This window comes from Panthera uncia (assembly GCF_023721935.1).
Source record: "Panthera uncia isolate 11264 chromosome A1 unlocalized genomic scaffold, Puncia_PCG_1.0 HiC_scaffold_16, whole genome shotgun sequence".
NCBI classification, from domain to species: Eukaryota; Metazoa; Chordata; class Mammalia; order Carnivora; family Felidae; genus Panthera; species Panthera uncia.
In genome coordinates this window covers 66,139,239-66,164,268 of record NW_026057576.1, presented here as the reverse complement: position 1 = coordinate 66,164,268, position 25,030 = coordinate 66,139,239, and the positions used below count along the sequence as shown (strand labels likewise).

Below are 25,030 nucleotides of genomic sequence, written 5' to 3'. Positions count from 1 at the left end.
TCTTGTAATGCGTGACTGATATGATAGCAGCTTTTTTCTGCATTACAGTGAAAACATTGCTCGTCCAGACAGGTAGCCAGTTTTTCCAACATCCACAAAGGTGTGAAAGTATTTTTTACCCATGGAAATCCCGATGGCACAGTTTAAAAATACAGGTGATTTTATTTTGCATCTGCCTGATGTGCTGCTGATTGTTTCCTACTCTTCCCTGTAAGGGCTTTCGTAACCACTCAGAGGGCTGAAGCTTCAAACCTGCTGTGGAGCAAACGTTCTTGTCTTCCCCCCGTTCCTGCCCTGGCACATAGAGGAGGTGATTTCTGCCAAACTCAGCGTGACAATGACTGTTTCAACCCAACAGCTAATACCCCCCTCCTTGAGAAATACTGTGGGCCCCAAAGGGCTGAGGAAGGAGAAATGGGAGAAGGTACCCACCACCTCTTGGGGGAACTCTCTTTGTTGAACACCTGCCCTCAGGTGTCATGCTAAGTTTCTGTCCTCTCCTTAGCCCACCTGGCCAGGATGTCCATATGGAACAGGACTCACCATTGTGCCTCTGCAGCCACGGGGCTGAGCCTGTTGTCCAGTCAGGCTCTCACCAGAAGCCTGTCTTGTGGATTAATGGGCACTTCCTTGTCTTAATGAAACTGATATTTTGTTCCCATTTGGTGGCTGCGGTTCTCTTCGTTATCAGGCAGAATCCTGAAGAAGAGGGCTGAGTGGTGGGATTTATTGTTTATTTTATTATTTTTTAATTTTTTAAAATATGAAATGTATTGTCAAATTGGTTTCCACACAACACCCAGTGCTCCTCCCAACAGGTGCCCTCCTCAATACCCATCACCCACCCTCCCCACTCTCCCACCCCCCATCAGCCCTCAGTTTGTTCTCAGTTTTTAAGAGTCTCTTATGGTTTGGCTCCCTCCCTCTCTAACTTTTTTTCCCCCTTCCCCTCCCCCATGGTCTTCTGTTAAGTTTCTCAGGATCCACATAAGAGTGAAAACATATGGTATCTGTCTTTCTCTGTATGACTTATTTCACTTAGCATAACACTCTCCAGTTCCATCCACGTTGCTACAAAAGGCCAGATTTCATTCTTTCTCATTGGCAAGTAGTATTCCATTGTGTATATAAACCACAACTTCTTTATCCATTTGTCAGTTCATGGACAGTTCGGCTCTTTCCATAATTTGGCTATTGTTGAAAGTGCTGCTCTAAACATTGGGGGTACAGGTGCCTGTACGCATCAGCACTCCTGTATCCCTTGGGTAAGATAAACAATAAATAGCACTGCTGGGAATTTACTGTTTATTTTAGTTTCAAGGAATACTAAAAGAGCTTCCAAAGTGATCCCTTTAAATTGCTTTCCTTACGGTTAAAAAACCAAAGTTAAAAGCAAAACCTGTCAGTCTCCCATCTGAAGACCAGAACTTGCTCTTCTTTGAAGTCCCCAAATGTTTTCTGTGCGATTGTGGAGACTGTTTTGTTTGGCTAATTACCAGTCTGTCTCCACACAAAAAGGAGCAAGACTAGAAATGCTTTTAAATGCTTCTTTTATTTCATTGGTTGTACATTGGGTGAGTGAACTGAATATTACAACCAAAACATAGAGTTGATACAAATTAGACTCCTGTTTACACTGTAAGGTAATGAATGAGGGAATTCTTTAAGTGGTACAGAAAGATTTAGTAGAAATGTTACCAGTGGTATGGCTGAAAGAATATTTCGGTGAAGTGCTGTTATATCCTGAAAACCAAGAGTGAAATGTAGTTCCCAAACAAGTGGTGAGTTCGTCTCTTAACTACAGTATTTGTTGAGTTGCTATCTTCATGTCTTGGACATTGGTGATTTTATTTTTGTAATTAAACAAAGCATTTAAGATTTATTCATCATAGTCAGACTTCTGAATATAAACAAACTTTTGGCAAATAATATTTATACAGAAAAATAGTTTTAGATCCTCTCAAATCCCGGAATTATTCTATAAAATTACATTATAAATAAATAAAAAGCAAAATCTGTTGTACATATATTTGTACATCTATGCATTTGCCTTGCCTCCTCCTTATTGTAAATGGCATATTTATGACTCTTTGCATATTATAATCACAATTCTGGAAAATGGATATCATAGTAAAAATACAGTCTTCTATATTCATTTGGGGATACAGGTGATGTTTTTGATGCTGCATTATTAAAGGGCTGAAAATAGCTGTGTGCTAATAATTTTAAAAATCAAAATCATGAAACAAAAGAAAGAAAGACAATGTTACAACAATTAGTCTACAAAAATATTTCAGTGATTCCTGTAATTGACCTTTTAGTAACGCATACTATGCTTTCAATGAGTTTAAGTGAAGTAACAAAGAAAAAAAAAGAAATGAAAAATGAAACAAGTTTGAATGTTTCAGGCAAGTTGTAGCATAACTACATTGTTATAGTTGAGAAAATTACAAATATCGATAATACATAAAGATGAAACTACCAAAGAAATACAAGTTAGATACAATACTTTCCCACAAATTAAAACAAATGCAACGATACAAGCACTATGTAAGATTACACTTAGAATGTGATTTTCTTTTGATGGGGTTATCAAATCTACAATAGAAAGAGAGTCATTAGACTTTGACCAACATTAAGTAAAATGGCGGATTTCTTTTTGCTCAAACGAAAATGATATGGTTGGTGCATCCAGTTCTCAGAACAGGCAGTGATGCCAAAATTTAAAATATTTTACATTCAATCTCAAAAGTCAAAATACTTCAATCACTAATATGTTCACAAAGAAAATGGATGTTTTAAACAATTACACATAATATTCATTTATAACAGCTGTTTTGTTTTTTAAACAATAATTTAAAAACTATGTAGGTACTGTATAGGCTATGTGCAACATATAAAATGTGAAATATGAAATATTTGGTACGATAGTGCTTAAAATAAACTTTAAAACAAACTTTCTGAACAAAATTTAATTGTATCGCTATTACCTTGAAGATCAACCAAGTATTTAAAAAAGTAAACAACATTAAAATATGTTTCATCCATATATAGTATATATATGTATGTGTATATATAATATGTATGTACTTGTATTAAAGTTTTTTATACTTTTGAGACATAAAATATGCTTTAAGGTGAAAGAATTAAAAGAACTATTTTTTTTTCCATGCTGTAGTCAGTTACAACCCTTTAATCCAACTTTTGAAATGCAAAACGTAATGGATTTTTTAAAAAGTGAAACTATCTACTTTTTGTTTACATAGTAATTTAGATTAAAGTCACAGTCAAATTTTCAGTGACTAAACTCAAACTTACTTAAATTAGAATATTATACAGATCTCCTCACCTACAGCTTCGTTGTTTGACTAGGTGTTTAGTTTAGAAGTTATTCTGTAACAGGCAACTGGATGGTGAGTTTGAAAAACTAATCCCTTCGATTAGACTGTTGGCATGGGCCTCTCATTCTGGTCAAGCTGGATGAAGTCTGGCAAAATCTAGGCACTTCTACAAAGTCTCTCTTATAAAACAACTTTAAAAATATACTTGTAAAATAATACCTTCAAGACTTTGTTTGGTGGGGTATGAAGCTCATACCGTGCAAAGTTTCTTTTTTCAATCTAGTTAATGTTATTCTAGAATCACATGATTCAATGCGGCATCTCCAGGCAAACCAAACAACCACACTTTGATGTGTCCCCCGTACTTGTGCTTGAATTTCCATTCAAATTTTAGACCTGCGGGACAGGCGTCCGTTTTACTTCACTTCCCACCTTTGCTGCAGCATTCGTGTTGTGAAGAAGCGAAACATACTCTTTGATCCAGCGGGTAAATGAAATGACAGTAATTGGCGTTAGAATCAAACCTGCCCTCGGAATAGATTTTTTTTTTTTTTTTTTTTTAACTAATGCTAATCGCTTATTGCTAACTTGGAAGTATTCTCAATCGAAATGAGTACATTGGTTGGACTTTCTGCATCAGCTATAGTTATGGAGATAAGACAATATTCCTAGGACAGAAACTATGTTTAGAAACCCTTGAAAAGTAAACTTTACTCTTTATGTCTTTAAACGTCACAGCTGGTCTCAGGTAGTTAACTATCTTAGGTTGGAATATACTAAGCATACCATATTTAATACTCATATATGATATAGCAGCACTAGCTTCTTACAGTTGTGGTCTGTCCAGAAGAACTAAATCTTTATTTAGCATGCAGTTTGTGGCAATTCTATTGAGGAGGAAACAGGATAGTATGTACAGTAACAATGTTTAGTTATTCTCAATGCGGATTCTTGGCATTCCATTCCGTTTCTGCTGATTATTTCAGAATTATCTGTTAAAGAAAAAGACAAGCATGCTTTAGACATCCTGCTGGGAGGGAACATAACGAGTTTCAGTTTTTTACTCTTTGAAAATAGGAATTTTCTTCAATTTCTCATTTTGATATATTGTGATCTTTTGATGCAATCGTCATCTTCAACGATCCCCACCCTCCATGCTGAAAATTTTTATACTTAGGCGCTGCTGCTATGTGACCGCTGTAAACAGCAGTGAGGCAAATGCACAGAATTTTATTTTCTGTAAAACTCTGATAGCGGATATGTGGGCATGCAGTGTGTTTAGACCCCGATCTCCTTTTTAGTCTTTGCCTCATATCTCTTTCTTGTATGTTCACATATTCATTCAATTAGTATTTGCTAAGGTGATCAGGGAGTCTAATCAGAGAATTCATTTGTACATGAAAAGTTGTGGGAAACGTTTAAATATAAACATTTTTAAATGTATAACAAATTAAGTTTATCTATTATTTGCGCGCATGTAAAATTCAGAGGTGTGTTCCCATCCAAAGTAATTTCGTTCCCAAGATATAATAACCAGTAGAGAATGTATGAACGTCCCAAATGAAAGAGAAAAAGGGACAATGTTCTAATAAAGCAGTTAAAACATTCTTAATAAATCCAAAAGCACAGATAAAGCTAAACTATCAGATGCAAATCGTGGTCCCAGGAGTCTGATTTCCAAGCTCATTTCCAACTTCATACCTTTGCAAAAGACAGGGAGTTTGCCTTGGGTGACCCAGTCCTCTAAAGGTCAAGCATTTAAAAAGCCAAGCTTTTAACACGTTCTAACAAAAGTATTTATTCTTTGTGCAATACTTCAACCAAACTTTGTGCAATGAATGAAATATTTATTTATCAAACTGCTAAGAGTGTTTAGGAAAAAGCCAGTAAAAATTCTTTATGGCCAAGCTAATATTCCTGCACACTGGGATGCAACTCCCAATTAAAGCCTTATTTCTACAAGCATAATTTCTTATCCTATTATGTTAGAATTCACACGTGGATATTTTTTCCTTTTAAGTGGGTGCTCCTGCAGTTTACATAAAACAGTTTTAGTATATACGCAAATAGTACAAACTCAAATTAATTCCTCCCATGAAATAAACCATATCCTTTAATTTACTGGAACATACAGATGTGTATGGAATTGATAAAAATAGAGGAAGAACTCATTTATATTAAATATTTATACTAAATGTAAACTCAAAACTTCTCAGATACGTTCATTCTTTGTTTGTTTTCTTTTAAGTTCCTAGGAATTTAAAATTAACTGGGAAGAATAGCATTCCTTGTCTTGTATACTTATATACTGATGTCCTGGCACACTGATACACAAATAAAAATGAGATGTAATGATTTTATATGTAAATATTATCACAGTATCCTTGAAGAGCCCGTTGCAAGTTGCTAATACCAAATTCAGCTGGTCGTATTGTAACTTCACTTTTGGATTTAGAGACTTGACTATTAAATAGAAATTATTCTATTTAATCCCTCAGCTTCAGTCCTGTCTATAAGGCTTCCAAATAAGAATGTGCCCCAGGACATCAAATCATGTCCTTTTTCTCTTTATTCTTTTACTTCAGCAAGTCTCCCTAAAATATTTATGGGACAAAATTTTGCAATTTCTTAAACTGATACATAAATAATACATATTTTAGAATATATTTACATTCTTGCTTACTGACACTATAGTGCCACATAGAGTGATATTCTGAACTGCCTGGAAAGGAAGGTATCCTACAGAAAGCCTAACAAAGGGGAAATTTGTATGGCAGAAATTAGTCACAGCAACGCTTTGGACTTACATTTGACAAAGAGACATGTACAACCACTCGGGTTTAAAGGAATTGTAAATTAACCTTGAAGTTAACTGAGAGAGTTAACTGGACTCACCCAGCTTGCCTGGACCCTCTGCCTCAGTTTACATAGAATTCATTATATGGATAAAGACATAAACAAGAATGGCCAATGCTACTATCTGTCAGCTGTTACTGCCACCTGGCCTCTACACCGGGAAACTCTGGCCATGTCTTTGCCTAACTTGTGGACTATCGTATGTGGTATAAAAAAATGAATAACTCTCCTGGCAGCCATGAGCTTCAAGAAGTCCAAGAGATTTGATTTTAGAAGGTAAGAAAGCTTTGAGTGTTTCGTTTTTTTGGATGGTAGCATTTTTCTTGAAAATGTAATTTGATTATTACTTTTTCTCCCCCCTGAGAAATACAGCTTGCTGGTACAGTCTGAATTAAGTGTACTCTGGGGTGAAATACAGTCTGGGGATGCAGACAGGAGTCCAGATGAGGAACAGTTACCAATTGAGTGCCTCTGATACAGCTACCGCCCATTTGACTGCTACTTCTGATGGTATAGGATGTGGGACACGACAGGCCATGGGGCCCACGGAGGGGACAGAACAAATTCCAGCTGGAGGGAGACCCCTGGAGGGAAGAGAAGAGCCAAGTGTGTGTGGGCGGGGGGGGGGGGGGGCAGGGGGGGTAGGGAGTATAGAGGGTAGGGTGTGGGGAAGCCATTTGGAAGTAGTAAAGAGGGCTCTTCTGTCTAGTTTTAAATCTGGTTTTTCTTTAGTCAGATTATATTTTTAATTCACAGCAAAGAAACATAATTTTAAAATAAAGACAAATAGGTACATTTTGTATGCTTCCCTGCTGCGTCTTCTCAGAGATTTTCTTTCTTACTAATTCTATATGGACATATAAAATTTGTTCTACACATAAAGACTTCTTCAATCTCCACTGTAATTTTAATGGCCAGCAGGATCAAAACCTTCCGTGGGTGTCTGAATATTTCAATTTAGGTACAAAATGTGCATTCTTAAAAGAACAGATTTATACGTGGCCCTGAAACATGGGCTATGAATCGGATTTTGACAAGTCCTAATCCTCAGCCTGTCCATTTTAAAGAACAGTTAATTAAATCACAGTGCACCAAAGTGACCTCGATAGACTGGCTGTCAGTGGCACCCTTCTTGTCCTGCACTTGCCCAAACTGAGACTCATCTCCAAAGTTCCTTCCTCAACCTCCTGTGTTTTCTTGGAAGGGGCAATCGAAAATTCCCCTGGCCCCTGGGTCTGCCAGAATACACACACACACACACACACACACACACACGTCAGAGAGCTGGCTACCACACTGGATTCCCCAGAAATCTCCTCTCTGAAACATCATTGTTGTTTTGGTGTAATTTGAATAGATGCCTCCCTGATTTTCTGGGAGGCTCTGAGCGATTTTTACCAGAGCCCTAAGAGCTAGGTCAGTATTGCCAGTCATATTTTGCAGACACACAGGAAAAGCAGCACAAATGGTTTTAACCGGCTTGCACGACGTACAAAGTGCTTGTGCAAACCAGCATGAGTTAGAGTTGTTAGCTCATTCTGTCTGCTGGCACGGGAGTCCCCTCCAGGGTATAGTGACAGTCTGCGATGACCGGGGAAAACAGTGATTCCAAAGGACGTGTCTATACCTCTCATGGGGCCAGTGGAGATCAGTGCTCAGAAGAAGCCCTGTGGGAGCCTGGGAACCAGGGAAAGGCGGGGCCGTGGGCTAGTGTCTAGAGCAAACAGCATGGAGCCCTGTGTTGGAGGCAGCAGTGACTGTCCACAGGAGCCATGTGGGGAGAAATTGCTGAGGGACCCTGGGGCTGCTTGGTCCTTGCCCGGGGGTGGGGGTGGGGCAACCACATCCTACCCAGGGCTCCTCCCAGTGGCTGCTGCACATGTGTCTGCTCACAGCAGTGGAAGCCCCTCCTCCCAGTCACAGGTCCACTGCTTCAGCCTCAGGGGACCCCAGTATGGTATGTGATGGGAAAGAAATCAAATACACTGAACAGGATGTACTTCTGTTCATCTCTCTGATAGACCAGTCTCTCAAATTTAAGTCTTTTCTCATAGAAGGAGAACCATGATGAAGAAGGGTCTAAAATAAGATTTAAGCAATCTTGTATGGTAAATCAATATTTTGAACTTTTAAAAGTATTATTTTTAATTCCTTTTTCTACTAAAGGAGAACACACAAAAATGAGACTAGCTGATGTCCACAATATTGGGCAATTTAAAACATTTTAAAACTATTTTTAAAATAAAGACACACTCGATTTCAAATTATGAGCTCAGGGATAACTCTTTGGTGGACCCTCTAGTTGTAACAAGAGTATCGGTGATGCAAAAAATATTACTTGGCTGCAGTGGAGTCTACTTTTTAATTAGCATTTCCTTCAGGTGGTCAGATTTGAGAATCTGATGATTCTGCTTAATCCATAGCCTTAAATTATTCCCATATGAGCCCAGTATACACTTAGTCTAATACATATTTGCTGAAGACAAAGCATGAATGGCCCCAAAGAATATCAGATGGGTTGTTTTCCCCTCAAATGTGTTATGAGCAGCCATTTAATAATCTCTGCATCCTCCGGGAAGTGCGTATACCATTTGCTTCATAGTGCAACAGCAGTCAAATTTATTAAAAAGAAGACAGGGTCCCTGCATATTAAGCTGACTGACTACGGGGCCCAGGCAGGAAATGCACATGAGTGAGTGGGTCAGGTAAGGAGTGTGGCAGATGGGAGGGCCCGTGCCTGGAAGGAATGGCGGAGCAGCTAGTCAGCTCCAGCCAATGGCTACCTGCAGAAACCTGGGCTCCACATTGCTTGGCCTTTCTGTTTTCCAAAAGAGGATGGGAATTCAGCAACTACTTGACATTATAGAAGACAACTCTGTGGGTCAAATATATCTTTGGGCTGAATGCTGGTTTGTGCCTTACTTACTGGGAGGAGATATCCATTAAGCCTGGATTGCTAGCTTCCTGAGCCAGGTAACAGTCAATGCTGTAGGCAACACTGGGGAGTTAATCCTGCAACTTGCAGACATTTGACTTTCACCCAAAGGAATAGGGTACTTGACCAACAGGCACCCTCTAAGAAAAAAATACTGTCCCTCCCTTTACTGATTCACCAGATAAGAAATATCCACATTGCCTTCTCTCTTCCAAGATGATGTTAGATTTTGGCTGAGCCAACCATATGCTCTTACCCTTGGTGGACACTTGAAAACCAGCTGGCCAGAGTAAGAAATGCACTTGGTTGAAAGCAAAATAGTCCATGCAGAGGCTGAAACACTGAACTCGAGTGCATCGGCATCATCCACTCAACCACTGAACTAACTAGCCCTGGTTAGCTATTTAGCCAAAGAAGACAGATCAGCATAGGATTTCTCCAGGCTTCAGAGGCACCAAGTACTAACACTTTCTGAGTTTTCTGCCTCGTGGTGGATAGCCAGGAACTGAACATATGAATACCCTAGGTTATGGTGAGCTTCCAGATGACTTCCAGAAATATTCATACTTGTTATATAAATGTGTTCATGACAAAGATTCACAGGATGCCAGATGAATTATCTTTCAAAATGTTAGCTCAATATTAAAGTCAGTAAGAACTCTTACTGCTTGGCTTAATTGATATGAAAAACATTTCAATGAAAAGACCAACTGTTCCTACAGATCCAAACCACAAAATAATTAGAAGAGAAGAACAATGTTTTACTTAAATCTTCCTGTGAATAGCCATCCAACAGTGTCTTTGGAGTGTTGAGTTTGATGATGTAGATAAAATATGCCTCATACTATGTTTGTATGGTTTTGCTGAAATCTGAAGGAATCTCAGTGCATCTGAATACTACTAGCATGGGATCTCTAATGCACATTTCTGAGTAAGGCTGTTGCATTAACTGGGTCCACAGCAAAGTTTTTAAGAATGAGGCCATGTTTCATTCATCTTTACATCTCTAGTGTCTAGGGAGGCACGTATTAACTGTTGGGTGCATGGAACGCTGAAAAAGTATTTACTGAGGACACGATCCCACAAAACTGTCATCAGTAGCATACCAACAGACCACTCACAAGTGCGATATAGTAATGGGGGCAGGAAAAGAACCCTTTGTGCAATATATATCTCTGTAGTCTTTCAGGGAATTTCAGAATTAGGGAATATTTGAGAAAAATAAACCATTCCCCTACTCCCTGTTATATATCGATAAGGGAAAAATATTCCAGGCTGGGGAAGAATCACTCACAAAGACGGAAACAAGGCGGATAAAAAAAAGAGCCACTTGAAGAAAACTTCTAGACTTGGTTGATTCCTTAGACAATCTGTTTCATGGTTACAAGGCCCTGTTTCCTTGGAAGGTAATTTTTAAAAGGATGTTTCGCTATCTTTTTAAACAGAACTTATTATTAATTAAAAAATTGAAAACCGAATGGCATTTCCTGCAACTATGGCCAAGCTAGGGAAGCTTGCTTGTTGCTCACCAGGCTAATATTTTTTGTCTTTATTTACAGGGTTTTTTTTTCTTTCTATTCTGTCATGCATGTTTCTCTTCACTACTATCTACTGGCATCCCTCCCTCCTTCAGTCTGTCTACTGTTTAATATTCTCTCCGTCTTTTCTCTAGTACTTCTCATGTCAGTCACGACTGTCTGAAATTCCCTAATTTTGTCTGAGAGGCCAAACTTGTGAAGTATTTTGGTTGAGGCGAAATGTACAAAGGCAGAGGCCCATGGGTCCATTTTTGGCTGCAAACTCATTCTGTACTTAATCACAGAATGGATTACTAAAGTCAAAAGCAAATGTCTTTGGTCTCAGTGACCATAACCTTATCAGAGCAGTTCTAATGATACGGGTTAATAAATGAACATTTGTAAGCACTCTGGCCTACTTCAAGACTATGTGTAAACTTGAACCACACAGACAAGTCAAAGATAATTAGTGGTATATGAAAACACACTTTGGAAAATAGTCCCAGTCATCATTTGGGGGAATACTGTTCTGAGAGAAGGCAACATCTTGTGCCACATTTGACTTGATTTCAAAATGGGCTTGCATGTATGTAGGAAGGCTAGGCACACGTGCGGGTTGTAGAAGAAAGTTCTCAAATATGGCAATGAGTTTCACACTCAAAAAGAGCAACCCAAGGCAGCCGGAATGCCCACAGTATTTAGCAGACCGTAAAGAGTAGTTTAGTCAGATGATTGTTTTGTCCTCTGTTCTTCACAGAAAGTTTACATCCAAAGTTCTAATTCCTTTGTTTTCAATGACATATCATTTTGCTGAGGACTCATTTCTAAAATTTTCTATCCTATAATATTTGAACAGAAAGATTCTTCAGATATACTTTCTAATACATAAAAATTGATCATTTAAAAATATTAATAATTGAGGTTTTGCATGAAAGTCAATAACCCTGGTCTCACTGAAGATTACTGACCAGGGTCCACACTGACAATTTGTATTATCTGGATTTATCTGGATAAAATACATACATGGAAGTTCTTGATTTGAGTAAGACTGCACTTCTCACATGATTCCATGTCACATGTGGAAAAATCTAGATTCTTGTAAGAATGGGGTGAGGCTCTGCTCATGATCCCCTTATCTATCCCACACCTAGCCTCAACCAATCCAAGTCCCTTGAGGGGATGCTGAGGATCATTTCTGTTGGTTTTACAGTGAGACAGGAATCTAGCCCTCGTGTCGCCTAAAAATCCATAGATCATCCAAGGATGACTCTTTCTCCTGTAGGATATGAGAAAGAAGGAAAAGGCCTATGAGAGACTTTTTCGTTCCTCATGCTTCCCTGTAATACTACAGAAGTGTTCAGGGTGTCGGGTGCTTGTTCTGGAACAGAGGAGCCATAACACCATGTTTGCTCTGCAAGTGCCAGAAGAAGTCAAGACAAAATGAAAATGAAACCAGACCCTAGACTGGAGGGGCCACACGAAAGCCAGGAAAAAAAAGAAGTGGGTGGATCAGGCCGTGGCAACCAAGGAAAATGGGAAGGAGGGTGGATGCATGCATCTGGTGGTCGGGTAGGGACAAGTCCCAGGTTTTCTCTTCCTATTCATGCCTGACACTTCTGTCTTCCACACCGTGCATTGCATCCCTACCCCACCGACCTTCCCCAGCAAACATCCTAGCCAAGGAATTCACCGTGGGTGATGGTTCCTCTACTCCCAGCGGGTAGAGAAAGCGAAGGACTTTTCTATCACACAGCTGTCTGGGGCTTTGAGTTAGGCATATGCTCTTGGCATCTCTCTTGAGTCTCAAAGATACAGAAACGTCCATGCACATGGTATTTGGCCTGTCCCATGCTGTTAGTACAGTATTATCCTTGAGCAATGTCATGAGCTAAGTAAACTATGATAGGTCAACCTGGAGACCTTACCATCAAGTTCCTCACTGTCTCTATGGAAACATTATTTGAGTCTCAAACCAAGTGACAAAGGGAATTGTGAACAAACACTTTTAAAATTAAGGACTTTCTATATACGAAAGAAGGCTAAATTCCTCTACTATATCAGACACAGTATACAAGATTTGTACCACACTATTTGAGAAAATACTCTGGGGTGCCTGGGTGGCTCAGTTGGTTAAGCTTCCAACTCTTGATTTCGGCTCAGCTCATGATCTCACAGTTCGTGGGTTTGAGCCCCACGTCAGCAGGGCAGAGCCTGCTTGGGATTCTCTCTCTCTCTCCCTCTCTCTCTCTCTCTCTCTCTGCCCCTCCCCCACTTGCACATGTGCGTGCTCTCTCTCTCTCTCAAAATAAATGAACTTAAAAAATATTCTAAAACATTATAGGGAAAAATTAGAAAATATTTTTCTAAATATGATATTTCATATTTAGAATATTTTCAGTGAGATGTATAGCAAGTGAGGCTACCAGGGATGAAATAGGCTGCCCACCTCGGAGGCTATTTCACGGAAGGTGACCCCTGGACATGAAGGTGGAATCCAAGAAAACTTTTTTTATGCCTTTAAAAATCAGTTTATGCAGCAATGGAAAAGAGATTTCCAGAGCAGTCATTTATACCTGCTCTTTTCAATATGGGGTTTTGCTTCCAGTAATAAATTGAAGATTTGGGCCAAGAAAAAATCACAGAAACAAGATCCTGTTGGATTCAACATAAAGTCCTCAATCCTGCTCAATACCCTGCTTTTATATCCACCTCCATTATGTTGGACTTAGAATCCTGAGCACATTTTGGCTGTGGTGTTCATTTTAACAGTGGAGCAGAATGTATAATCCAGCCTGCTAAGAACTGGCTTTTAGGACACTTAAAGGCGGAAAAGTAACCAAATGCTAAGATTCGGTAAAAGGAATGGTAAGATTAATGTTGCATGCAAGCCATGAAATGTGTCTCGTACTTATCTTGCACATTTCTGGAATTGGTGGGATGACCCTGCCATCTAACAAAATTTCCAGCAAAATTAGTTTGTTTTTTTTTTCCTATTTTAGTTCTTTGCCTGTGTGTCTGAATATGTGAGTCAGAGAGAGAGAGAGAGAGAAGGTGGTGAACAAAACTACTTAATTGTGTGTAAAATCATGGCGCAAAGGAAAAATCAGAGTCCTGGACTGGAATTTCAGGAGCCTTATCTGTGCCATCAGCAAGCTTCGTGACCTTCTGAGCCTGGCTTTCTCACTCTGCTTGCACAATGTTGGTACCTCTGCAGGCTGGTGGGTAGCTAAACCAGGTTACCATCTGTCTTCCCTAATAACTCCCAGGGGGTGTCAAAATACCAAAAATGGAGACCGAAAAAAGAAAATATATAAAGAAAGCTCCTCTATATTCTCTTTTATTTCTTTATGGCTGTCCTCTGTCAAAACTCAGTGGCTAGGACCATTCTTTGAGCATTTCTACTTTTTGAGATGATCCTTATTATATGAGAAGTGCTTGGACTGTCACTGTTTGCATGTGGGTTTACTGCCTGGCACCCTCATTAGGTAAGATTCATGAGAACAGGGACTGTTTTGTTCAATACTGTATTCCCAGGAGTGCCTGGATGGCTCTGTCGGTTAAGCGGCTGATTCTTGATTTTGGCTCGGGGCCTGGTCTCATGGTTCGTGAGTCTGAGCCCCACATCGGGCTCTGCACTGACAGTGTGGAGCCTGCTTGGATTCTCTCTCTGCTCCTCCCTGCCTCTCTCTCTTTCAAAATAAATAAATGAACTTTGAAATTTTTTTGTAAATGCTGTATTCCCAGAAATGTCGATTTTACACGAAACATACTAGGTTCTTAGTAAATGTCTGTTGAGAAAAGGTATGAAGGTGCATTGCCACCGAGTGAACACTGGGCTGTTGTTACGGCCTCACATCTCAGCATAGACCCCGCTTCCAGCGAGGATGGCTCACTGAGGACAAATCTGCTTGTGTACGCAGCTGCCTGCTTTACGAAAACAGAACTCTTAAAAGACAACACAGCCACAAAAAATAATTTGTCATGTAAAAATAACTTTATGCGATGGACCTAATAAAAGTACAATCACATGTCTTCTTTCCAATCCTAATCCCTGCTTTGTTGGAGAAATGTCTTTTCAGATCCTTTTTCCAATTCAGAAAATTGTGGCAAATAGGCATAGCTTAAAATTTGCCATGTTGACCATTTTTAAATGTACAGTTCAATGGCGTAAGTATACTCACTGCTGAGTAACCATCAGCACCATCCATCTTCGGGCCTCTTCATCATTCCAAAATGGAACTCTATGCCCGTTAAAGAATAACTCCTTACACCCCCTTTCCCCCCAATACTTATTTCCTTCTTCCTTTTTCCTTCTCTTCTCCCCATTTTTGGCTTTAAAATGGGATCCCTGGCTCTCTGTTTCATACCTGAATTGTCATCAGCTTCCTAGGCTCACTTTCTAATTCAGCTCCCTGGCTTGCTTACAACCAGACAGCCTCCTAGTGGCTCCTTTGAGTTGCCTCCTCCAAGCCACCCCAAACGTTTATTCCCAAGTAGTGATGTTCAATTCACCTGAGACAGGTGTGAAGGTAAGGTTCTATGGAGACTGGGAAGAAAAACAGTGTCTCTCCTTTTAAATTATCGTTGTTTAGGAGTGCCCGGGGGTTAAGCGTCCAACTCTTGATTTTGGCTCAGGTCATGATCTCACGGTTTGTGGGTTTCAGCTCCACGTTGGGTTCTGTGCTGATGGTGCCAAGCCTGCTTGGGATTCTCAACCCTGTCCCTCTCTCTCTCTCTCTGCCCCTCCCCTGCTTGTGCTCTTTCTCTTGCTCTCAAAATAAATAAACTTAAAAAAATCTTAAAATTATCATTGTTTGAAAAATTAAAAAAATGAAAAGCCCTGGATGAGAGGACTCCTCTTGGTAGACTCTTTCCAGCCAGAAGTTATTTGCCAGTATACCGTCCTGGGAAGGGTGAAATGGTGACCTTGTCCATCTGCTTTCTAGCTGTTGTTTTCTGGACTAAAATTTGAATTTCCTTATGGTTTCATCAACCAACAGTATTTTCAGACTATTTCTGATACTGAACTTGGATTTCAAGAGGTTTGTTTCTATTAGAACTTCCTTCTTAAATGGTTACAACTTTAAAAACTAATAGTTAAACTCAATAGTTAGACGTTTTAAAGGGAACCATATAAAGAGATTCATCCCAGTCCTACAGTGACCATAAACTCCAATCTCATTCTATGGCGGAGACCCAAGAGAACAGGATTTGGAGGCAGGTAAACCTGAATTCTAAAACTGTCCAGTCACTTCCTACCTGCTTGAATCTTAAACAATTTATTCTTTAATGTTTGCTCTCCTCTGGAAAATGTATAAGACACTTCACAGAGTTCTGTTGAATAGTAAATGAAACAATGTATAGTAAGTATCTGGTTTTGTTAAGTGTTGGTTCCCTTTTCTTAAAAGGGAAGGGAATAAATAAAATTTCGTTTCAGTTTCTATTTAAAATGGACATTCAAATAATAATATTGTGCATTTAAGTATTATATGATCTGTATTGCCCTCCATCTATGTTGTTAATAAATCTGATTTTGATGATATTAACATACTAAAAATGTCAAATATAGTTACTCTCCTTTCTATATTTGTGTATCCTGACCTGTCACTGACAACTAAATAAATATAAGCTGGATTTCTCTGTTTATTCATGAAAGTCTTGACTGTCACTCATACTGATCATTTTTCAAACTAAAATCTTTGATTATAAAAGCATCAAGAGTCATCAGTGTATGATGATCAGCGTCCACTGTAGTAGAAAGTTAATATCCAATGACAGGCAGGATTCTTTTGAGTTAGATCCTGTCCAAGCCTGTTCTAGGCCCATTGGATGTGTTATACGGGCAAGTGATTCAACACTTATCATTCTTAGTGTTCCTCATTTCTACAGTGTGGATCAAACATTGTCCCTAACTCATGAGTTGTGTGGATTAGATCACGTATTTAATGAGTGCCTAGTGGTAGGAAGCACGTGCGACCACTGTTATTTGGTAATATTTCACCTAAGTTAGCTTCCTAGGCCAGGCCACAAAACATGAATACTTTGACAAGGTATAGACAGCATTTACTAATAATGTGTGTATCGCTCTGCTTAGAGCAAACCACGATTTATGGACACTTCTGCACACCAGTCTCGTCTAACACACATCCATGCTTCTGTCTTCAAACCTTCACCTGTCCTGTCCTGGGGTCCCCTATATACCTGTCCTGTCCTAAGCTCCACATACACTTGTCTTTTCCTGGGCCTCACATACACCGCAGACAGGGGACTTATGTTATGACCTTATGTTAAAAAAAAAAAAAAAGCAACACTTAAACACCTTTTTTTTCCCAAGGCAAAGGAGTACAATGGGGTTTTCTTCTCATTCTTGACATATTCCTTAGCTTTCCCTTTTTAAACTTCTCTCCTTGTTCAAGGCCATCCTTCACATTGCAAGGGCCAGAGAAGAGCAAAGAAAAGGTGAACAATAGGAATAGATTCAAGTAATTCCTTTTCTCCCGAATTCTCATAACTAAGGTGGTTCTCTGGCCCTTTCAAACATTTCAGTGTAACAATGACAAATATTGAAAGAATGACTCATGCAAGAGCTATGAAATTATTATTGGAAAATATATTTGGAGAAAAAGAAGGAATCAAGTTTAACATCCCTGGGTATCTTTTTGATTCCTCAAAAACTTTTCTAAGTTCTAAGAAGGAAGCAAAGCTATTGATTGTTCAAAAACAAATGTGTAGCTCACATATTCTTGCTGTGTTGTGGTTTGACAGTGGGGTAAGTGCAGTGTTAGGAGGCAAGTTTCGAACCCTCATGTAACCTTGAGCAAGTCACTTAACCATTCTAGGTCTTTCTCACTATGCAATGGAAGGTTAGGGGCTTGGAAAAGTTCTGAATCTGGTTTTGCCACTTGACCGATGATCTCGGACAAGCCTCTCGGCTTCTTGAAACTAGTTTCCTCATTTGCATAATGGGGATAAGACTAGTCCCTTACAGGGCCATTTTGGGTTTTAATAATTCATATAAAAGGCTTATTAGCACAACGTCTGGTTCTTGGAAAGTCCTCCATAAAGGAGAGCTGTTGAGTTGTCTGTGTGTTTTCTCTGCGCTCTCTACTTTGTGGCTGGGGGAATGAACAGTTAAAGCACGTTCTCAGGAGGGCAGTGTGGTGAAAGAGAAAAAGCAGTACTCTCAGAAGGACACAGATAATTGGGTTCCAGCCCTGGCTCTGTCAATATCTGTGTGCTTGGATAAGTTGTCCTGCTCACCTGGGCTCCTGTTCCAATTTGCAACTTGCATTTTAGTTTCCTTTTTTATATTACTGTGGGAGTATGGCAGGACTGCAGTAAATTTCTCTTATGGTGTACTGTCTTTCATGACTGTGAAGAGTTGATGCAGGTCTGCAGTCAGACCTGCAATGCCTGATATAACCATGACTATGGAAAAATGGGTGACATTTACAACGACCAGCTTAATGACGCTGCTTCTAGACTGTGGTGAACAGTGAAGAGTGTCTGCATTTGATGACAGGAAGCTCATCGACATAAGCTCTGAGGACCTTTGAAAACGCCAGAGCGAAGGCAATGATAGAAAGAATAATATGATTTGATCACTGAAAGTGAAACAGACCAAAAGCTCCAGCAGATTAGATTCTAAATGCTACACTTTTTCATGAACCAACGTCAGAGAATAGTGGTCAACAAACTGGTCCTTCATAGTACAAATACAAGTGAAGATGTGTCAACAAGAACTGTTCTTCTTAAGTGAGTCATTGCAGAGATGTCTTAGAGAAGGCTGGTGTGGCAGGGAGGAGGAAGTTGGTGAAATCCAGATACTATAGAAGCGGGAGAAGACCCTTGGGAGGCCAAAGGATCAAAACGCGCCTTTGAACTTTCCTGATTCTTAATTATCTATCCCTCCCCATATTTCCTCTTTTCTCTCCATCCCAAGTTCATCTTTTCATTGATGAGGTAGCTTCCTCCTTAGTGAACCTTCCCTCAGCCTGTCCCAGCTAGTTCCCACCCACTCACTTGTGGTAGATTAGCGTTTCCTAGTCTCTGATTTAACTCATCACTGCCCTGCTCCCATCCTGTCCTCCTAAGCCCTCAGTAACTAATCCCTTCTCACCTCCACAACTGAACTTTCCGGCCCTGCCCAAACGCACCCTCTCCTCTTTCTCCCACTCACTATGGCCTAGAGCTCTTTGTTTTGCCCATGTGAGCCAGGGTCCACCCGCCTCCTTTAGATCTGATAAAGTAATAGCTGTTCCATCCGCCTCTGTTGTGGGATAAAGTCCAGGACTGATTCTAAAACTCTTGTGTGAACCACATAGGCTACTGAGGAAGAATGCGGGGCAAGGGGGAGGCATAGACTTCAGGGTCAGATGGACTTGGGGTCAAATGCAGGCTCTACTACTGATGGCACATGTGGCCAATCTAAGCCTTGATTTCACCACATGTAATAGAAGAATAGGGCCCATCTGACAGGGTTAAATATGAGGACACACGTAAAGCAGAATGGTGGTACGTTCATATGGGTTGTCCCCTTTCCCCCTCACCCCATGCCCATCTCCGCCCCTTATGCTTCACAGTGGTCTTTATCTGTCAAATTCCTACATACCCCTCCAGACCTACTTCCCCAGCCCTTTTAGGGATAAGGCCCTGCCACGGAGCTTACCGCCCACATAGTAACGTTTGAGTATCCGACTATTTCGTTTGCTGGCATTCTGTGTTTTTCTGACTAGGCAGTAAACTCCCGGTATCTAGCCCCTGTCCACAGTGGCAGCCTCCAGAATGATCAGCAGACTCAGCCAGGTCTGACCTTGGAGTCGTCACCCCCAGCGATGTGGCCCAGAGGGAATGCTAGCATGGGCTGAGAGGCCAGACCAACTGGCAACTGTCTGTGACACGTGGTGGCGTCAGATCCAGTAAGTGAAGGAACAGTCGGGTCAGCTGGCTGTCCCTCCCCCCTCATCAGGAAGCGGTGGGGATGTCTCCTCTCCATCTGCCCACACAGAAAGGCTGCCAACACCCCAAGCATGCTGGTAAGAAGTGCAGGAAGGCGGGCGGCAGCGGTAGAACTTGGGGAGCTAAATGCCTATAAATCAAAATTGTACTCTGTTCCTAACAACTTTTATTAAGAATGAGACCCCATTCATCTTTCAGCCCTTGAAAATGGATTTGAATTCCTGCGTGGTAGCTAGTCTCTTTCCGTGCAGGTCTACAGCTGAAATAAACACACATACAGGATGAACAGTATATTCACTCTGCTCAAAAGCGGAAACCTCAAATTAGGAAAGTTGAGCATGATTTTATTACCATCAACAGAAGCCAAAATACTACTGGGAAAAAAACTTCTCAGTCTAAAAAGATTCCCCCCAAATTCCATCAAAATGCAAAAGAGGATGGGATTTGAGTCATAATAAGTAGGACAATCCACCAGGCAGTAAAGTCCCACATAAGGACCCTTGACATTTTCTCTTCAGCTGCACAAAATTGGAGCTGATATGTCTTTAGGTGCTCCACAGAAAAGAATTCTACCCAAGTTTCTCACCATGAGGTGTAAATTATTCATGAAAAATGAAAATGCACTAGATTACGACACTTACATAACTTAGCCTTTCCTTTGAGAATCTGCAGACACATTTATGAACTGAACCTCAGGGTCGTTTGGCCTGCAAAGCAGCTGCCTCTGAGGCAGAAAGCTAAAAGATCTATTGTCTTCTTATTTTCTGATTTCTTGAAGAGCAAAAACAATCTGCTTCTGTACGGCTGTCCTAGATCCAAGACCCACCCCTCCCCCAAAAGTGTTCTGACCCGGATGGTTCCCTCTGGATCCTGATGCCTGAGCTGCACTGTGCCATGGAATTTACACTTAAATTGCCAAGCAGCTTTAGCCAATAGCATTAACTGAATGCAAGTCCTGCAGTTTCAAAAACATTTAGCTTTTATTTATTTATTTATTTTTTTACTTAGAGCTATAGCAGGCTCCAATCTCAACCCCCCCCCCCCCCCACGCTTACTCACTGCTGCCTCTTTCCACAAAATATTTAATATGGCAGTTCTGCCTCATTTGAAGCAACCCGATCCATTACTGAAACAGAACCCCCTCCTATTGTTAGGACATGAGCAAAACGTGCAAGGTGGCTAAGGAGCTTTAGTGGTGGGAAGTCAAATGCTGAGATGGATGTTCTCCACCTGAGTACTATTCACAAGGGCTTGATTTTGACACTTGCCCTCTGGGCCTCTCTGGAGCACAACATAGTTGGGTCCCAGCTGCTTTCTACAGTCTGTTCCCAGGAATGAGCAAATGGTGAGAAAGGAATTCGAGCATCCGTACTTGGAGGCCAGTTACCACCGTGTGTTTTGGCAGAGGTGTCTCCCAGGAACCCACTTCCCCCACACCAATGCTTTACAGAACCAAGATTTTTCTTGTGGGGGGAAAAAAAAAACAGGCTCCAAATGGGTCAAATGGTGAATAGTGGGGAGTGTTTAATGCCTCCTACGTTTATCTGAATATAGTCCTGGCAGATGGCTTTGCATAATAGATGTTTTATAAAACTCTTTGAGATGAGAGTTTAAGTAAAACATGACCTTACCTTTCTAGATTTCTTCATTAGTACAGGCTAACTTACATATCCAAAAATCTTTATACAAATAGCTTTGAGGTTGTGTTCACATTTATTTGTGAGAAGTAAAATTTGATGCTTTTAATCTTTATTCTTCCCTCTCAAGTAATTTGTAGCAGGCCAGATAAAGCATACTATTATGAATCTGGTTGCGTGTAATTTTTTTTTGGTACGATATTATTGAAGTTGATTATCAGATACAGTAAATTTATAACTGGCATGTATAGAAAATGGGATTTTTCTGACTTAGATATGTTCTCATAAATAGAGAATTATATGTGTGTATTACTAATTTTCAATAAACTCTTCCTAAGGTCAACTTTTTGTTAAATGGATTTAATCTTTGGAGAGTGTTTAGAAGATGTGACAAGACTTTGAGGTCATAATTTTAAACCTGAGTCATCACTTTTTGTAGATATGATTGAGAGATTTTTAACATATTGCCAGAAATATAATTTGTTTTCCCTAGCTTTAAAGGTACTGGTTGGGGGGTGGGCACCTGGGTGGCTCAGTCATGATCTCACTCTTGATTTTGGCTCAGGTCATGATCTCGCAGTTCAGTGGGTTTGAGCCCTGCATGGGGCTCTGTGCTGAAAGTGCAGACCCTGCTTGGGATTCTCTCTCTCCCTCTCTCTGCCCTTTCCCCCTCCCTCTCTGAAAATAAGTAAATAAACTTAAAAAAAAAGTTACTGGTGGGGTGCTCTATAAAAAGCTTCCTAATATCCAAGTTCAAGAACTTTTTCTTCCTAGCACAGTCTCATTTCCCAGAATGAATTAGATGGATAATCGCCCTCACTGCCCACGTAGCTCTCACTGGGGAAACATGGGCGGTGTGTATTCATTCCAAATCTGGAGGGGCTCTTTCTTTCGAGCAAAGGCTTGGGAGGTCTTTGAGCTTCTGTGGTTCTGAAGTCTCATTTAGGAAGAAGTGGAAAGGCACATGTTAGGAGTAAGCACGCTGGAGACATGGGACCAGTGAGTCCACTCAACTGCTGTCCCTGAAGGGACTTAATTCAGGTCCTAGGGAGCGACTTCCTATGGCTAATCTTCCACCTCAGCCCAAATTTCTTTTTGTGCCATAGGACCTTAATATTTGGATGCGTTTGCCATGGGATGAGTTTTTATGTTTCTCTTTGGTTAAAAGTAACTCTCCCCATGTAAGTGGCAAAGGCAAGACAAAGTATGCCACTTGCCAGTGGCCACCGTCTCAGTTAAAACCTTTCAATGGTCTCCATAGACTCTCCAGCCTCAAATCTATCTGTTCACTCTCCCCAGACTTCTGTTCTGTCAACTATCCTGTTTAAAGACCTCTATTGGCCAAATCAGGCAAAACCCTTTGCCTTGGTCCTGTAAGGTCAGAATCAAACCCAACTGCAGTCACCACCACCCCTCCCACCGGAAACTAAGGCTCTGACCAATCAGATTGCCTCCTCCCCGGAAACTGAGGCTCTGGCCAATCAGATTGTTAGCTCTTGGCCTCACCTTTTACACGCCCCTGCCTGCCTGTGCGCATGTGCGCTTGCCATTCCTTCTTTCCAGCGATGCTCCGAGGAGCGTGCAGGTAGAGTCCTTTCAGAACTCAGAGGCTAGAAAAAGCACTTCTAGCTGCCGGGATGAAGGGAAAGACTCTCAGTATAAACTGTATTTTAACTGGGTCTTCAAGGATGTTATTAGGTAAACTGAATGAACTCTGTATATAAATGAAGAAACTAAAACTTGAAGTGTATTTGTTCGGAAACTATTTTCTCTCCTCTTGAAACAGAATGTAGGTTTGAAATAAAACATAACAAAGCAATGACAGCATAGAGTCCTATAATAATTCAAGTTATAAGAATTTCAATCTGTACTCTTGTTAAATGAAATTTCTTGCAATATGAAAAAAACTAGGCAATCCATATACTAAGCTGTATACCTCTACGTCTTTTAATGTGTACTCTGAGATCAAATATTTCCCAATATAGGCATCTATAGATTGATACATTCTATCTGTTGGGCTGAAACAGACCGCTTTATATGGTATTTTCATTTTCATGTCTGACCTTCCTTGTTACCAGGCCATTTGTTAGTTGATGGGCAGAAGTAAGAGTCAAGTCTGGGCAAGGGTTTCACCCAAAAGAAGCCCGTGAGCCTGCTTCACTAGGATTAAGGACGAATTCTTTTTGACTTTTTATCTTCTTACTTCTTATCTTACTTGTATAAATCCTGTTTGTAATTTTCACTCGACTCACTGTTATAATATTATGCAGAATATTCATATGTGGTTATATATTGCAATAGTGTGTATCAGCTATATGGTTTCCAAACACGACCTGGCAATTACATAATTAGCTCAAAGCTCAAGTTCAGGCCATCTCCCACCCCCCACCCCCACCCCCCTTAGGATTCACCATAGTTTGAGCTGCACGAGCAAGGCTTCTTCATTTCCTCCTGTAGCAACAGAGTGTGTTGCTATTGGGTCTCACTTGAAAGATAGTTTTATTTGAGGAGGGAACTGACTTTTGTGTATTTATAATTATGAGAAAGGTGGTGTAGCACGGTGGTTAAGAGCAAGGCTTCTAGAGTCAGATTGCCCGGGATTCAGTTCCAGCAAGACCCTTCATTCGCTGTTGAACTTTGGCTAAGGTAGTTAGTTAACCTCTGTTTCAGTCTTACCATCTGTGAAACAGAGATGCCCAAAGCTGTGCTCATAAGACTGTGATTAAGGCTTACATGAGTATATCTATACATATGTTCCCTTTCTCATATAATATAAAATATATGGCATGATATATAATGTAACATATATGAGAGAGAAACCATTTAGAATAGTATCTTGTGCAAAATAAGTAGTTGGTAAATAATAATCTTATTAGGTAATGATTATGTAATGTAATTTCTATAGTAAGGCCCAAAGACCTTAGCTGAAAGAGGAAATAGCTGCTAATAAATTTGTTCATTGCATCTTTGTTTATAAAGCTATGCCCAGAGTCAAACAACCAAAAGGATTATTTTATATTTCCCCCCAAATATTTGGATTTTGTCTTCACTGCATTTCAAACTACAAGTCTAAGTTCATTGAAAACTTTCATTGCTGGCCCCTTGATTCAGCCCTGAGAACATAATTTCGAGGTTTGTACCTGTTCATCTTGGCTCACCACAGGCTCACGTGTAAAGGAAGCCTGGACCAGAGGGTCTGTCATGGGATGTTTTGGTCTATCTTCTTTCTTCTATGAATGACTTGTCTCTAATTACAAATGCCTGTGAGGTTTGAACTGTTTGAACTGCCGGTATAAATTGATCAAATGCACTGAAAGACTGTCAAAACCCTAGCGCATTTTTTGTTAAAGACAGATCACTCCATGAAGGAAAAAGAAGGCAAGATGCTTATTGTGCCCTGAACTCTGAAATCGTTAGCACTATTTGCCATTCCGCTAGTGTCTAGCTTCATACATCTGATACTTTGGGTCCAGCATAGCAGCGAAGGGACCACAGGTTTTCTGGATCTTAGGGCTGGAAGGGACTTTGGGGTGATCTAATGCTGGGCTCCCTCTCCCAAATGAGGAAACTGAGACTTACTATGTTTAAAGGACACATCATTCACATGGATATGATTCCATTTGAGTTTAAAGGGTGAGATTAACAAGACAATGACTTGTCATTTAAAGGCCATCAGCATCCTCTGAATTCTGGATTCTGGGGCACTGGAAGACATTCCAAGTTCTTGTTTGGCTGCTTCGCTCTTTGAAACTTGTTGAAAATACATAAAAAATATTCTATCTGAAA

The 25,030-nt window shown here is 40.3% G+C and overlaps 1 protein-coding gene across 7 annotated transcripts in view; it reads right to left on the bottom strand.

The window, feature by feature from the left end:
* Nucleotides 1-1,533: 1,533 nt before the first annotated feature.
* Nucleotides 1,534-25,030, bottom strand: part of MBNL2 (muscleblind like splicing regulator 2) — a 158,024-nt gene continuing 134,527 nt past the window's right edge. For 4 of the 7 annotated variants that reach the window (XM_049647502.1, XM_049647501.1, XM_049647504.1 and 1 more), the window contains one exon: nt 1,534-4,333. In XM_049647502.1, the coding sequence (XP_049503459.1) occupies nt 4,206-4,333 (128 nt within the window). In that variant the 3' untranslated portion in view covers nt 1,534-4,205. The remainder of the gene's footprint in view (nt 4,334-25,030) is intronic. The other 3 variants (XM_049647503.1, XM_049647505.1, XM_049647507.1) reach the window with 1 other exon arrangement.